At 50.0% G+C, this 14941-nt stretch overlaps 3 protein-coding genes across 3 annotated transcripts; 1 reads left to right on the top strand and 2 right to left on the bottom strand.

The window, feature by feature from the left end:
* Positions 1-7482: 7482 nt before the first annotated feature.
* N7496_007779 (DNA repair ATPase SMC5) lies at positions 7483-11355 on the bottom strand (the record flags this gene model as incomplete). Its single annotated transcript, XM_056700698.1, has 6 exons — positions 7483-8598; positions 8653-8780; positions 8839-8911; positions 8971-9855; positions 9934-10845; positions 10918-11355. The coding sequence occupies 6 exons, from the start codon at positions 11353-11355 to the stop codon at positions 7483-7485; spliced, it is 3552 nt and encodes a 1183-aa protein (XP_056552761.1).
* A 213-nt stretch (positions 11356-11568) lies between these two features.
* On the top strand, positions 11569-12004 carry N7496_007778 (uncharacterized protein; the record flags this gene model as incomplete). Its single annotated transcript, XM_056700697.1, has 2 exons — positions 11569-11682; positions 11816-12004. The coding sequence occupies 2 exons, from the start codon at positions 11569-11571 to the stop codon at positions 12002-12004; spliced, it is 303 nt and encodes a 100-aa protein (XP_056552760.1).
* Positions 12005-12619: 615 nt separating this feature from the next.
* On the bottom strand, positions 12620-14631 carry N7496_007777 (ankyrin repeat and BTB/POZ domain protein; the record flags this gene model as incomplete). Its single annotated transcript, XM_056700696.1, has 3 exons — positions 12620-14153; positions 14214-14299; positions 14389-14631. The coding sequence occupies 3 exons, from the start codon at positions 14629-14631 to the stop codon at positions 12620-12622; spliced, it is 1863 nt and encodes a 620-aa protein (XP_056552759.1).
* Positions 14632-14941: the final 310 nt, after the last annotated feature.

The following is a 14941-nucleotide window of genomic DNA, read 5'->3' as shown; positions in this document are numbered from 1 at the left end:
CTCGCCAAGTACAGTAGTCGGGACAGTGCGACAGAGACAGAGAAGCGATGAACTAGTTCTATGATTTTATGGAGTAAGGGGAGAGACAGATATCGGCGTAATCTGATTGATTACTCCGTACTTATATCAGCCTAGGTTTCGGCTCCGAGATGGAATCCTGTAGCCGATGGCCACAGCCGAAGGGCTGCAAGCCTAGAGGCTAGGGGAACCGTATGCGGTCATAGGGACACTCCCTGCGTAAAGAGCCACCATGTAGATTCAGACCATCCCTTCTCCAGTATACTCCGTACTTGTGAGCTATTGATTCTGCAGACTCGTAGATCTCGTAACCAAAAAAGCAACTCTCAAGCTCATGCCAAATCTCCCCGACTCAAAATTAGAACCTCGCACTGAATAGTCAAATCCGTCAGTACTCATCCACAGTTTCAAACCCCTATAGCTACCGGAAGCAGCGTATAGTTTATGACTAACCAACTAACTAACTCCTCGGAAATAATCAAAGGCCGAAAGCGAAACTCAGTCCATGTCAAATCTAAGCTCTACCATTCCCAACCCATCAACCCATCAACTCTAACCTCTAACCATAAACCCAAAAGCCAAAACCTCAAACCCAAAATCTTTCTGCCCCCAAAATCCAGAACCTCCTCGGACCGAATATCCCCAGAGCAGCTAGTCCGCCAACCTTAGCATGTAACACACACACAGGCCTAGGTCAGCAACCACAAAGGATCGACAGATGATCATACAACGATCTCGTTGGGACCGGGGGCGTTAGCCAGGACCATCCGCTTAGGCTAGAACTCTTTTTTTTTTCTTTTCTTTTTTCCGGATGTGTCAGCCAAGGGTGAAACACGACCTGTTCGTCACAGCTGCGACCGAGGGTTGATCTCCGTCACGCTCGCAGGGGCCCTGAGACTCTCCTCATTCCTTCGTCCGAGCCCCCCTGTACAGTGGACGCTCTGCCGGGATCTTAGCGAATACACTAAACCGGAGGTGGTATAAACCCCGCGATCGTCCGTGGGGCTGCATCTCGTTATGTTTTTTCTTTTTCTTGATTTCCTATTTTGCTTTTCGTTTGTTTTTGTTTTCTTGTTCCTTGACGCTAGGTCACTTACAGCCTTGGGTTGCCTTTGGTGGGCTGTATCTGGGGCTGCTGCGGGTGGTTTGTGCTGGTGGCTGGTGGCTGGGCTGAGGATGTGATTGGGCGTCTTTCAGGGAATTAGATGTGCGATACAGTGGAGGCTATGTTTAATGAGCGTAGCCTTACACTTTCATGCTCGTATGAAGGCCTCGCTACGGTGTGCAACTTCACACAGTAGTAGCATGTGCATCCTGGAACTGGTTCTTCATCTCCATGGCTCTTGCCCTTGCTATTATAGCGGAGCAGGATTGCTTCAATTTCAGTGTATTACACTTGAGGTCAAGCTCTGTATCTGCTTCTTGGTCCTCGAAATTGAGCACATTCACCATCTGCAGCTAATCTACTACCGAATAAACTTCAAACTATACGAAGTACATAGACTGCTACGTACTTCGACTTAGTTCAAATCCGAGAGTGACGATATTATGAGGCCTGACAGTCTACAGAGCATAGGTTTCAACATGTGGAGGCCTAACTTTTGGGGCTTTAAATTGGGGTCCTGCCTAAATGGGGCGGCTCCTCGCTCTTTTGACTGTTTTCGATCTCTCTCCCCTTGACCACTTTGTAAGCATTAATAATGCCATATGCTTACGACTCTGCCCTACTGTTCTCCTTTTATGGAATAGTGCTATCGACCAGGATGTTCCACTGGGGTTCCATCCTCGGATCCTCCACTGTGAATGACCTCCACCGTACACACTATAGGCGCCGATGGTTTGTGGTGCGTTCTTTGAAGCTACACTACCACTGTGCTCCATATATGTGCTTAATATATGCACTCACTATGTACTACGCATATTGACTATTGTATTGTTGTAGAGCTCCGTACTATCTCCTATTGTAAACCATCCATCGTAAACCGTTATACTTTCCGATCCTAGTCTCCTTTACCCTGTCCTCGGAACTGAGCCATCCACCCAGCAGCACCGGGGATGGATCGGACCCATCAAGAATGCGATATGACCCTTTGGCCGAACTTTCAAGGATCATGGATGTCGTCTTCGATGCTGACCGTTCAGTATGCAATATACTCCCTGTCTGCCTTTTCCCTCCACGGCTCGTCCACTTACCGAACAACGCCGGGCCAGGACGATCGTTTCAGACCCTGACATGCGGGTGGTGATTTGGTCGGGTGGAGGGAAGCGAGGCGTGGCCTTGCCACCTGATGATCTTTTTCAGGCCACTCATGGGGGAACTAACAAGTTAACAACCAACAACCTGGTTCATAGAATGGTTGATGGCTTCGCTGCCCGGCGCTGGTGGCACTAATGGTCGATCCTGCGATGATCTACCCTAGATTGCGTTACTACCGTACTACATTTTACGAATTATGCCGGCAATTGTTTCTTCCCGACGAACGAGAATTATCTATTTTGCAGGGATTGCTGTGAGTTTGCGTTGGCTTCCTGCTGGATGATTCGTTATTTCGTATAGAAGAGGGAAGCAGGGATGAGGGAGGGGGTGCGTGGGCAAAGTAAAACCGGTCCAGCGAGATACGCTGTCCAGTCTCGTCGTGGGTGGGTTGATCTTGTTGCTGTTGGTTCTTCCCAACTTAAATGCCCTACTCGTGGTGCAGGAGATCATCCTACGGTTGCATTCCATTCATGGTCGAGTGTGTGAATGCCTAAGGCCTCACTCAGTTGGTATTCATTATTCGCTCGGTCTCGCGAATGTTGCAAAGATCTGATGTATTATCATACGCCATGTACTGTATTATTTACTACGTATGCAAGTCAAACATCGTAAAAGTCTATAGTCAAACTCATCACTTTGATTGTACGTTTGCCATGCGCCGGCGCTTCCCAACTCCATGCACAGCCAGCCCAAAGCACAATCCAAAACGGCTGCTGACCTCCGTATTCCCCCTGGGAGATCATCCAAAAGTAAATCAAAGTGTAAGGATGTGGAAGGTTCGCTTAGAGGAAGTTGTCATCTGGTCCCGTCCAGATCTGAATTTCTCAATTTCCAGCTTACAGGGCGAAATTCCTTGCGACACGTCGTACGACGCTGGGATCGGAACACGCTCCTAAAACAGGGGGTGATGAAAGCTGCTGTGGAACATCGGGTGTGTGCGCTTTGTTTGTGTCTGATCTGACTGGGGTTGTTGATTGTGAAAGGGTGCATTTCTCCGGCCACGTTATTGGAGATCAGAGCCGTTGCGGATGGATGCATTAAGCTCCGGTTGTGGTGGAGCTAGGAAATTAGTATTCTCTCTCTAAACCGAGTATGGTAGGAGTTCTAAACCAGCCTACGATAGAGCACATTCTTTTTATCAAGAGATAGTCAGGCAACAATACCATCTGCTTGGCTATCTAGATTATTATCATGATTATCAGTATAATCATTAAATTTCGTCGAGGTTGTCGAGTGATATACTTGCTCAACACCGTCCTTCTAGCGGTCTGTGCTTTTATCTGCCTTCTATCTTTGGATCGGACTTATGTAGGTTACTCGACGATGAGATGCGAGCACTACTGCAGAGATTACCATCTCGTGTTCCAAGCGCCGTGCCCTTCTAACACTCTGCACATCGCATCACAGGGTCAATGTGGCCAACCACTCATGTACCCACACACACTCGCCGTTCGGTGGGTGTCAGGACTACACCCTGGGGAGACTAGAAGCAGCTCCATAATACTCCGGGGCAACGGATACAGTCAAGCCACCAGCAAAAGGCGCAGTTTCTAAAGGGTGAACGCCATGATGGCCCCAGGGTAGCAAGGGGAGGGGGCTGGCCAGGATTGTCGGCCGTTAGAACAAGGGAAACGGCGCCACGGAGATCCGTCCGCGCGTTCCATTTGACTCAAGACTGGGATGGGGATGATTTTCTGCAGCTAGCTTTTTGAGGCTGGCTGCTTGGATCGCGGAAATTCCGAGGTAAGAGGAGGTTGGGTAAGTTGGAGAAATGCGTCATACTTCGTGGGGGTATACTTTGTGGCCTTGTGGACTCGAGCACAGGGACCATTCTACAGTATACACCCTGCGTGATGATGACCAACCAGAAATGAGCGGTGAACGAGGGAAAATAAATTGACCTCGTACACATCATAGAAAGGAGAAAGTTTTGTCGCACTGCAGAGTTGACTTTGCAGTTGGAGAAGGGGGGGCCGAGGGAAATCACGGTGCAGTCAAAGCGTACAGCACTTTGTACGGTCTTCCATCTGCATTTCATACTGTATTCTAGTTACTGGTTAGTCTTTGAGTCAGTTTTCGAGTCGCAATTCACAGATGACCCAACGGTTTCACCCCACTAAACAAAGCAGCGTGGGACGCCCCAAGTAAGATCTGGTCCATGCGCCGGTGGAGGCGTAGGATGATGGATCCGCCTTGGATGCAACGTGTAAGAGGTTAAGAGCTCAGGCGCAGCTGCTTGGGATCTCTCGTGTGGAAAGCGAGATGATGTTCAAGCTTGCGAGGAGAAATAATGTCATTCTAGGGATCTAACTGGTTGTCCTGAGGGTTGTTTCCGACAGAATCGTAGATTCTAGGACCAATCGTCCCAGCCATCTCCACCGCAGATGGGGCGCAGTGTCGATCGGTCAAGGTTTGTACATAGACAACCCTTTGAGTTCTGCGATGAGAGGAGGGCTGGAACGATCCCATCAAAGGCAGTAGTTGCCATGGCTAGAGCGTTGAATAGATTAATGCCCCTCATTTCTCTTTGTACGAACCAACAGGACTCCGTCCGGATAGAAAACTTCACTTCCGCGGATGATGACCGAAGAGGGGGAGGCAAATCCGCCTTCAAGCTCTCCCCTCCAAGGGATCCAGCCGGTTTAGAGTTGACCGTAAAGAGAGGGGTGCCCAACGTCGCCCAACGATTGGCATGCAAAACCTCCGAGGATGGAGCCGGTGATCGGCGGCGGAAACGCCCGGTGGTCGATCTGCATGACACGAGTCCATACTAGTACAGTAGTGGTCCAGGGTAGTGTGCTGTAGCCTTGTCGGTCGCAACTAGCACGAGGATCATCTGCCCTAGCCGATGTCCATCGCATATGTTGCTAATCTAAATCAATCAAGATGCCGATGTTCAGAGTACATGGTGCGTCCAAGCGAAGTTGCAAGTGGTAAGGGGCGGAGTCGCAGAGAATCGAGGAGGATTACTCTGTTGCATATTGAGGCCGGAAATATGGAGTCATAATGGGTTATGGTAATCTAGGAGCCATTAAAGTAAAGGCGTTCCCTCCAGGCTTGACTATTTCTGTCATCTCATCCGACATACTATTATAAGTTGTACCCGTCAGTAAGGAAGGATAATACATTCTGTCGAATCTAGCCTAAGATGATTCGCCGCTAGGCATCGGCATTTGCATTATTAGCTTTGACTGAGACTTTTCAAAGTTAGAAACAAAGAAAACAATAATCATGAATCATGTATAACGAAAATCCAAGACAATCACTTCCGTTCTCTGCACGGACGTGGACTATCTGATCGACGCTCGTTACTCCTTCGAGGAGGTAGATAGAAGATACACTTTAACACTTATTCCAAGAACGCATACTTTGAATCATAGCCTTATGCGCGAGGTAGAAGGTCCCAGCGATCAACAAAATATACAATCTGGAATACCTCTAGATATCTTTCTCGGACTATCCAGGATACATAGGGGTTTGACCCCCAAAAACAAGACGATGATCACCAATGTAACGACTCACCTGACAATGCAGCGTCGTCACACTGCAAGATGGCTCCCAAACTTGGTCGTTAAGCATGCTTCCTGTACTCTGTATGCTGGACTGCGTACAAAGCAAAACTAGTGAGCTGCTAGCTGTGCTGGTCACATCCTCCCCGGGATTCTGGCTTGGATAGCCAGGAATATCTCCCCTTCTCTCCTCTTAATCTCCGATCATGATGATGGTTGGCTCCTTTCCTGCAATTTTATGTATGCACATACAGGAGTAGCACATACTGCGTGCTTGCTCCTTCCTTCATGGTGAGTGGATTGTGGACTTCATCAATCACTAGGGTCTCTCCCGTCTACCGAAGCGACGGGGCCTGGGTCAAGGGTCGAGTGGAGAGGATTGGTGGACAGGGACAGGGTGGACACAGCACAGACACGGGGTGGCCGACACTGCATGGAGCCAGAAAGGAAGAAGAAGTTGGTCCGGAGGCTCGCTGTGGGTTCGCGCTCCACTAGAATATTCCGTGGTAAATAAACCCCATTAATTTACAGTCTGGAGGGGAGGCTATTGCCCGGTCGGGCAGGTCCCGATGAGTTAGTTTGCTTCGTTAATTCATCCAACCATGCCCCCAGCCCGCCCTAAGGTCTGATTATTGGGGTAAATAACTGTATTGTATCCCCTATTCACACTATCCCAGACTCTCCCTAGTCCCTCATCGAATAGTAGACGGGTTCATGCAGCCAGTTGATTGCGGCGTATTGATAAAAATGAGCCATGACGATGTGGGCGATTCGAGCTATGCCTACTCGGTTTAGTAGCTCCGATCACGCCGTTGATGATCATCGCGTCCCTGGGATGGGGATACTATGAGTTTGAGGCGTCAATAGACAGTGATATTTATATCTGAAGCCGATATAGTTGCAATTGAGTCGGGTGTTTGCTATCTTGGGAATTAGAATAGTTAGAGTAGGCAATAGAGTACGACAAGCTTCGGCATGCTGTTCGTTTCTAGCTTGCGACCGGCTAGGATTCGATGGCTGGTGGTCGACCGCGTCAGCCTGTCTTGGCGGGGAGGGATGCAACGAGCGCGATATACTGGAACTGGATTTGCGCATGCCTAGGCTGGGTTACTCTACAGGCAGTGAAAATGGATAGATTCAATATTTACGATAAGGTTGGAGATACAGCGATTGGATTGGAGAAAGGAAGTAAAGACAATCATCAGTGTACTCCTGAATAGGTAGTAGCACTTCAAGATATATATTCAACACCGGGGCAGAACTCCATACATCTACTGAAAATAACCCTTAGAACCCGGAAGGTCTCGAGGTTGTTTACTACCTGATTAGATCCAGGGCTACACTTAGGCATACCTACAAGTCAATGGAATAGACACCCAACCAAGGATTTCAAGACTGGATGGACTCTAATCCTAGATAGGTACGGTCCAGATAACAAGACATCTTACAATAATGCTTTCTGGTAGCTTGGAAGAATTCAATAGTGATGGAATTTGGGTATTTGTAAATCAATCAGCGATACCATCCAAGCTGCCATCCACTCAGACTCCAAGATAACCCAGAACGCACGAAGAGAGAAAAAGGAAAACGCCTGGTAGAAATTGAGAAAGCCAGGAGGTCGACGTGACTATCCGCTAGAACATGATAGAGCTGCCACAATCATCAGAATTCCGAAGACGTTCCCGAAAGTGCTGCCCATCAGCCGTGGACATCGATCCTATGAGACTCGCCCATGGCCATCTGATTCTTCTCGTTGATGGCCTTCATTTTCCGGACAGCTCTGCCAAAGTCGAGCTTGGAATACTCCTCCGGCATATGCTCGCCGCTGTAGATGCACAGCACGCGCATGCCGGGCTTGTAAGACAGCCCGCTCAGAAGCTTGGGAGTGATCAGGAAGTATTGACCACCACCGCCGCCGCCAACAGGGTTACCATCCTCGTCGGTGGCTCCGTCATCGTCAGAGTCGCAGGCGATATCCACCAAGCGGCCGTGGACCATGCGCTCGTTTCGAGGGTCCATACCCTGATTGATCTCATCGACGACGCGGAAGGGTGACGCGGACAGCGACTGGAGGGCCATGAGGTAGAAGATCGTGCTGACGGCGCGTTCACCTCCGGACTGGCGATGGGAATCGAGGATCGAGAGTTGCTCGTGTTCGCGGAATTTAACGTGGATTTGAATAGACCACTGGTCAAACTCGCTGCCGCCAGTTTCGCCATTCGGACCAGGTGTGGCCTCTACCTTGTCCAGACTGACCTGACCAGCACAGCCAATGCGCGCGAACGAGTCCCCAAAGGCATCGCTAATCTTGGCAATGAGTGCATCGAGTCTCGGCTCCCAACGCTCCCGAACTTCCTTGATTGCATCATCATACCCGGCCAAATCACGTCGGTAATCGCTGAGTTTGGTCTCGAGTCTCTCAATTTGTTTTCCCCGGTCTTCGAAGATCTTGATGATGTTGCTATTACCCCCGACAAACAACCGAACTTGGGCCTGTTGGGATTCGATATCGGCATTGAGATTGTCGAGAGTATACGCCATATGGGTAACCGTTTGCACGACCTCCTCACTGTTTGGTCGCTCCTTGACCTTTGTGCTAGTTTCCCTGGCCGCTTTTAACAACTTGCTACCCTTCCCACGGCCTTCTCTGAACTTCTCCCCGACCTCCCTTACTTCTAGGGCCTTTTGCTCCAGCAGCCTTGTGCAGCTTGCATGTTTTTCCTTGAGGGTCTCGAGATCCGAATGGGCTTCTAGGTACCAGACCTCAGCTTTGATGCGCTCCTCAGAAGCACGTCGAAGCGCTTCGGCAGCGTCCTAAGGGCCGCATTAGTATCGGCGAGGGAATTTTTGAATTAGCAAGGCACTTACCGCATAAGCGATTGCTGCCTCCGCCTTTTGGATAGCAATCTTGTCCTGCTCGTCCCGATACGCAGCCACTTGTTCTCTCACCTCCGCGAACAGCTCCTGGATGTTCTTCATCTTGGCTTCTTCTTGGCCTAAAAGAAAGTTAGAATACACAAGCCAACAAGTTCAATAGATAGCGATGTGTCGTACTGATTGTTTCAGGGATAGCTAGCCACTTTGTGTAAGCACTTTGCTGTGCAGCCTTTTCGTTTTCAATTGTTTCCTACAATAATTGGTTAGTAAAGCGAAATGGCGTGTCAAGTTCCAGACCTCAGAAAATACCATTGCGTATTTCGTCTCCTTGTGAGACTTGTGCGATGCGTCCAGCTCCTGTCTGAAGGCCTGAATTTGCAATTCGACGTCTTCCTTTTTCTCTTTCAACTCCTTGATGTTTTGGAGAAGTGTTTCTTTAATAGACGTGTCGATAGGCTGTGATGTCCAGACTCTGGCCTCGCGAACCGCCTTGATGCTAGTTGAAGAAGCTTTATACTCTGCACGGTAATTAGTGTGGTACAACTGGGTCCCGGCCACGAATGTGGTGATTCTTTTGTTGCGCAGCTCGTCGATCTCTGCTTGTTCACCCCTAAATTGACTGAGCCCGATGGCAGTTTGGCTGAACCGATTCTCCATACAAAGAGAGGCAATGACAGGATCGGGTCCGCTAATAAAGTCCTTCGCCCAGCCGTCAAAGCCAAGCTGCTGGAGTTCTTGGACCGACGTTGGGGGCTCTCGATTATCCCGAGAAGGACTCGTCTTGATGGTGATATCATGAAGTCTCAGTTGTCCCATCAGCTGCTGTTGCAGGGTACGGAAATCCTTCTTGGTTTGGACTGTAAATGCCAGGAAGTCGTTTTTATTGAGAAGGGCCTCAATGGCATTGGCATACTTGGGATCTGTGATCGAGCAAGTCACGATGGGAGGCCCAATGACTGGCTTCTCGAACATGGCCTGGTTATTTTTAACCCATCGATAGGCTTTGAGGGTATCCATAGACAGTTGTTGCAGCTTGAGCTCCTGCTGGCCCGTCTGGGAATCCAGATTTTGAATTTGCGTCTCGGCCTCTTCGATCTGGGCCGATAGCCGCTTCGATATTTCGTGGACTGGGAGTCGATTATCCTTAATGGTCTTCGCCCTTTCCTCTAGTTCACGAAGAGCAAGTCTTTTTCCCTCTAAAAACAGATATGAGCACGAGTCGTGGGGGGGAAAAAAAGGGGGGGGGGGGGGGGGGGGGGGGGGGGGGCTTACCAGCTGTTCATTGTAGTGAGAGGCGTCAAATTCTACGGTTTCTTCCTCCAATTGCCGCTTTAGCCTCTTCACTCTTTGCTGCGCCTGCAGCCCCTCGGTTTTGTGCTTTTGGGAGCTGGTCTTCTGCGCCGCGATTTGACTATCTAGGTCGTTCATCGAACTTTGGAGATCTTTCAATTTTTGCTCACAGGATGAGGCTGCATTGGATAATTGCTGAGCACGCTGTTTGCGGTATTTTCGAACGAGGTCGATCTTGCCTGCATAGCTTTCCTTGGCAGTGACTGCCTGCATCGTAGGTTCGAGTTCGGCTTTGAGTTGCTCATACTCTCGCTCAACTCGGGCTTTGTCCTGTTTGATCTTGTCAAACTCTCTGTGGTATTCTCTATACTCCACAAGCGGCCGACAGAATTCCAGAAGCTCCATTTTCTCCCGTGCTACGGCCATCTGCCGCATGTTTTCGACTTCGGCTCTTTGCTGATCCTGCCGATCTTTCAGGTTTGCCAAGGTTTCATTGTCACCTCGGTTCTCAATCTCAAGTTGTTTTTGTTTCTGCCGGAGATCCTTGAGATTCTTATGCCACTTAGTCATCTCCGGATCAGCTGCAGCTCTCTGTGTAGAATGGAGAAGTTCGACGGGTGAAAGGGCCGCAAACTCGGCAACTTTGTCCTGAGGGAGAAATTGGCAGAGGTTGTCCACTTGGATCGCGAAGGATTGCACAAGGTTCGCCACATTTTTCGGACTGGCATTCCGTCCGTTGATAGTAAATGAGCTCTTATTCCCATCGCGTTTGATAGTTCGACAGATGACGGGGTTAGAAGCCAGCTTCGGTGGGCCCGCGAGTTCGATTTCGATGATGGCTTCCGCACAGCCGTGTTTGACGAATTCACCAAGATCCTTTGCTCGTCCAAGATGCTATTAATGCAAAGAAAAATTCCCTGTGTCAGCGAACTGCGAAGAAATCCGTGCAGGGTAGATGGAGCATACCTGTGGACCCCAACCAAGACCTAGACAGATGGCGCAGACCAAGGTACTCTTGCCTGTGCCATTCGGGCCGATGACCATATTCAGCTTCGGGCCTGGATGGAATTCGGCGGACGTATAAGTCACGAAATTTGTGACTTTGATTCGAAAGATCGCTCCAGGTTTGTAGCCACCCGGACCGATTCCACGGTGGGCAGTTTGGCGCCGGGCGGGGGCCTGGCTTGAGTCTTGACTTGCGGCCGCGTCGCTTTCATCATCGTCGTCCTCCTCGTTCTCTCCATCTTCAGTGACAGGCTCTTCTTCGGTGGGGTTCAGGCGAGGACGTTTGCTGTTGGATGCGGGAGTCGCGTTGATGGAATCTGGATCGTCACTGTCGTCACCAACGTCGCTTCGAGAGCGCCGACGAGGTACCGTATGGTGTCTTGCGCCGCGAGAAGACATTTTGATCAGTGGAGTGGAGGAGGGGCCACGAAAGGCGCAAGGCGCAAGTCCACTGATAAAGAGATCTCACGCGCGAGGAGGGCACGGAAGACGCGTCTTTGTGACCGATCAATACTAAGGCCCATCTGGGTAGGCGGTGAATCCGGGGATTTCTTTGTTGCAGCTACGAGACAAAGCGAAGATCGGAAACTACCTTTCACATCGCATGGAAAGATGCCCTCGCCTCAAAATGTACGCCGGCTGGTCTTGACAGCCGCAGTGACGTCGATTACGATTGTCAGTTCGCTATATGGAGCAGGGTTGAAGACGAAAGAGGAGATTGCGGAGGTAAGTTCGAAGACCGACGCTTCCGCACCCCCGTGTCTAGCAATAGGCATATTCACCGAGTGAACGGTCATAAGCCCAGGATACACCAAATATGTGTCGGATTTTAACATTTTCTTTTGAATTGTATGTCTAGACCACGCGAAAACGCCAAGAATCCACCTTCGATGAGCAACTTACAGCTCTCCAGAACATGCGCTCCAACCTGACTGCCCGTAAAGGCATACTTGAGAATCAGATCCGGGACTTGGATGCCAAGATGGAAGAAAAGAAACAGAGGGCCGCATCCAGCAAGGACAAGGAGCAACCGGAAGTGCGGCGGTGATTATAACCATGCTTTCCTGCCGCTTGAACCAAGCAAGCATCACGAACATTGAAGCCAGACGGCCTCAACCCGCCAATGAGTTCCTCTGGTGTCATACGCCATGAAGGGGTGTCCGAACACAATTGAAGGCAGTGGGAGATTTCCAGTCTCCGGTCATCACAGGTCATCCCTTGGAAGACCTCTACAGCTCATCAGAGATGTTGTCAAGACGCCCATGAAGGGTAATTGATCCATCAACTCATATGGAACGAAGATAACCTTCCCAAACGGCCGGTGGCCTCTGGTGCCCATGAGCGACTATCGATCGACTCTGCATGTGCCAAGTCTATCGAGCTAAGGCCTCGACGTCCACTGGATCTTGCACAATCATGCCGCAAGTTTCATCTACGAGTGCAAAATGCGCAGGTCAATGCCCCCGGTTCATGACGCAAAATGCGATCGATATCTATATCTAGATTTTTGTCTGCCTTGTATGTAAATAATATGTATATGCAAAACTCACATTGCCTCTCATGCCAAGTATTTGTAATCACGGTCATAAGATCGTAAAGCAGATGCAGGTAAAACTGCGTCGGCGGCCTTCGGTCGATCGTAAGATCACCCTGCACATAGAGCTTACGCGTCCAGGTTCAATCTCTCCAAAAGAGCATCCAGCTTCTCCAACAGGATTTGGTAGTTCATCGCGTCCTCGTCGAATTCGTCCTCGACGAGCGCACCGTCCAATGTCCGAATCTCTCGGGTATATCCATACGGTTGCTGAGCAGGCGCCTCTGGTGCAGTTGTCACCGGCGTCGACTTGGCCACATTCAATGCCTCGACACCTTCCGTGATCTTTTCCATATTGTCAGCCCGGGCAGTGTCATCGCCATTCGCAGTTGTTGGCTGCTCTTCCATCAACTCATCAAGACCGGCATCGTCGAATCGTAGCCTGAAACGCTCATTGAGGTAGAAGCGAATATCATCCAGCAACTCAATCGAGTCAGTTTCCTGGCGCGCCTGAATACGAGCCGCAGACTCTTGGATCAACTCCGCAAATTCGGGCGAATCAATATGAGCCTCTAATCTATATGCGAGGAAACGAGCGGCAAATTCTTCCAGACGCTGGACGCGAGTCAACCAAGCGGCTCGAATAATAGAATAAATATCAATGTCATCTTCATCCTTGGTACCTCGAGTCCGAGCTGCCTCGGATTGAGACACTCCACTGCCCAAGGTACTGATGACAACGGCCGCCTTGGTCTTCAACTTTTCGATGAAGAGCATGTCGGCGGCGAACAACACATCGACAGCAATCTCCAGAGAGAAATCCGCCCGCTCGGTGTATAAGAAGGTCAGGATAATCTCCAGAACGTCGGGCGAGCAGTCCACGTCGATAATATGCAGGTGATTCGTAATATGCGCTTCTCTGAACGAGGATGTGAACATAGCCTGGAAGAACTCCGATCGAAGCAGCATTGCCCGGTGGCAGGGGAACAGAGTAGATTTCGGGGTCTCGTCCGCAGCGCTGTCATCCTCGTCCGGTAGCTCATCTGCTCGCAGAAGGACATCTGCAAAGATTGCGTTATTGCGATCCCACTTGACATCATTCACTTTCGATGTCTCGACGACCACCCTATTGCCCAGGACATTCTGCCGGAACCACTCTTCTAATTGATCACGGCCCTTAGCAAGCTCCGTAGTTCTGCGCTGCCGTGCCCGCCGTCTATCCCCACTATCCAGCAGGCTATCCATGAGACTTTCAATTTCGAGGTATTTCGAGATCTTATCGATGCCAGTGAAGACTTCGGATTCTGTGAATCCAGTCCCTGGTCCACTCCGAAGTTCGCGAGGAGCTTCACCCAAGTATAGATATCGGATTGCAGCGGCAAATGCCTCTGGTGGGGTGGTACTGGGAAGCTTCCATGTTGTTGTCTCTGGAGCAGCGGCAAGCTTGGTATGGAAGTAGGGAGAGCGGGCGGCCAATATGAACTTGTGGAGGGCGACGTCCTGGTCGCCGACGGCCACGGTGATATCGGTTGTGACAGGAGTTTCTCGAGTAAGCAATGAAGCGATGTGCGCAGCAAGGGGCTGGAGTGGGTCCGTGGACTTGGAATAATCGTACTCGAGGAGTAGGTTTCGTATCCGATCATTCAAGGCATTGTATAGACATCTATCCGAGTCGATGATTTAGCTCCTGAGTACTCCAATGGCAGTGCGAATTTAAAATTACCTTTCTCCTTGAAATGTATCTCGCTCGCAGAGTGCGCCCGATTCAAGTAAAAGTTGCGCAACTTCATAGTGTCCGCATAGACTGGCCTGTCCAGGATATATATTGGTTACTAATGTTGTTCAAGCGATGGAGCCGAAGCGTAGATGCCCGGTACAGTGGCTTTCACAGCACTTACCAAGATCAATGGCGTATAATCATATAGATCGCGAGCGTTCACATTGACGCCCTCGGTGATTTTCTCCTGGCAGGCTTTCAGATCACCTCTCCGGCAAGCACTGCAAAGGTCACGGAATGGCTCACTCAGGTCTAGTGGGTTGTCATCCTTGATGGTGCCTTCTTTGATTAGCTTTTTCTCATTGTGCAAGCTAATTTCCAGCTGATCCTTGCGTAGTACGGTCCTCTCTTCCGTGTCTTCCATGATGCTCGATCCAGCTTGTCACCTCGAAGTGGGAGGAGAATCGATGAGATGCGGGACCAGTTGCCGGGCTTATCGATAAGATCATGTGACGTCAGTTAGGGCTTTGCAGGAAGTCTGTTTGTCTGTTGCAGCAAGAGTTACCAAGTACGGAAATACGGACATGCTGCAACAGAAAGTAGGTCTAAGTGCTCAAGGATGGTTCCTCGGTATATGAGATTCATGCATGAAATTCTTGTGCCTTACACTTGTTACGTAGATATATTTCCTCAATTGGCCGAGGCAATTAAAGGAGATGGTCCCACTCTGGGTG

This window comes from Penicillium cataractarum, assembly GCF_028827025.1.
Source record: "Penicillium cataractarum strain IBT 29864 chromosome Unknown utg000007l, whole genome shotgun sequence".
Lineage (NCBI taxonomy): Eukaryota > Fungi > Ascomycota > Eurotiomycetes > Eurotiales > Aspergillaceae > Penicillium > Penicillium cataractarum.
This window is presented reverse-complemented; position numbering and strand designations above follow the sequence as displayed.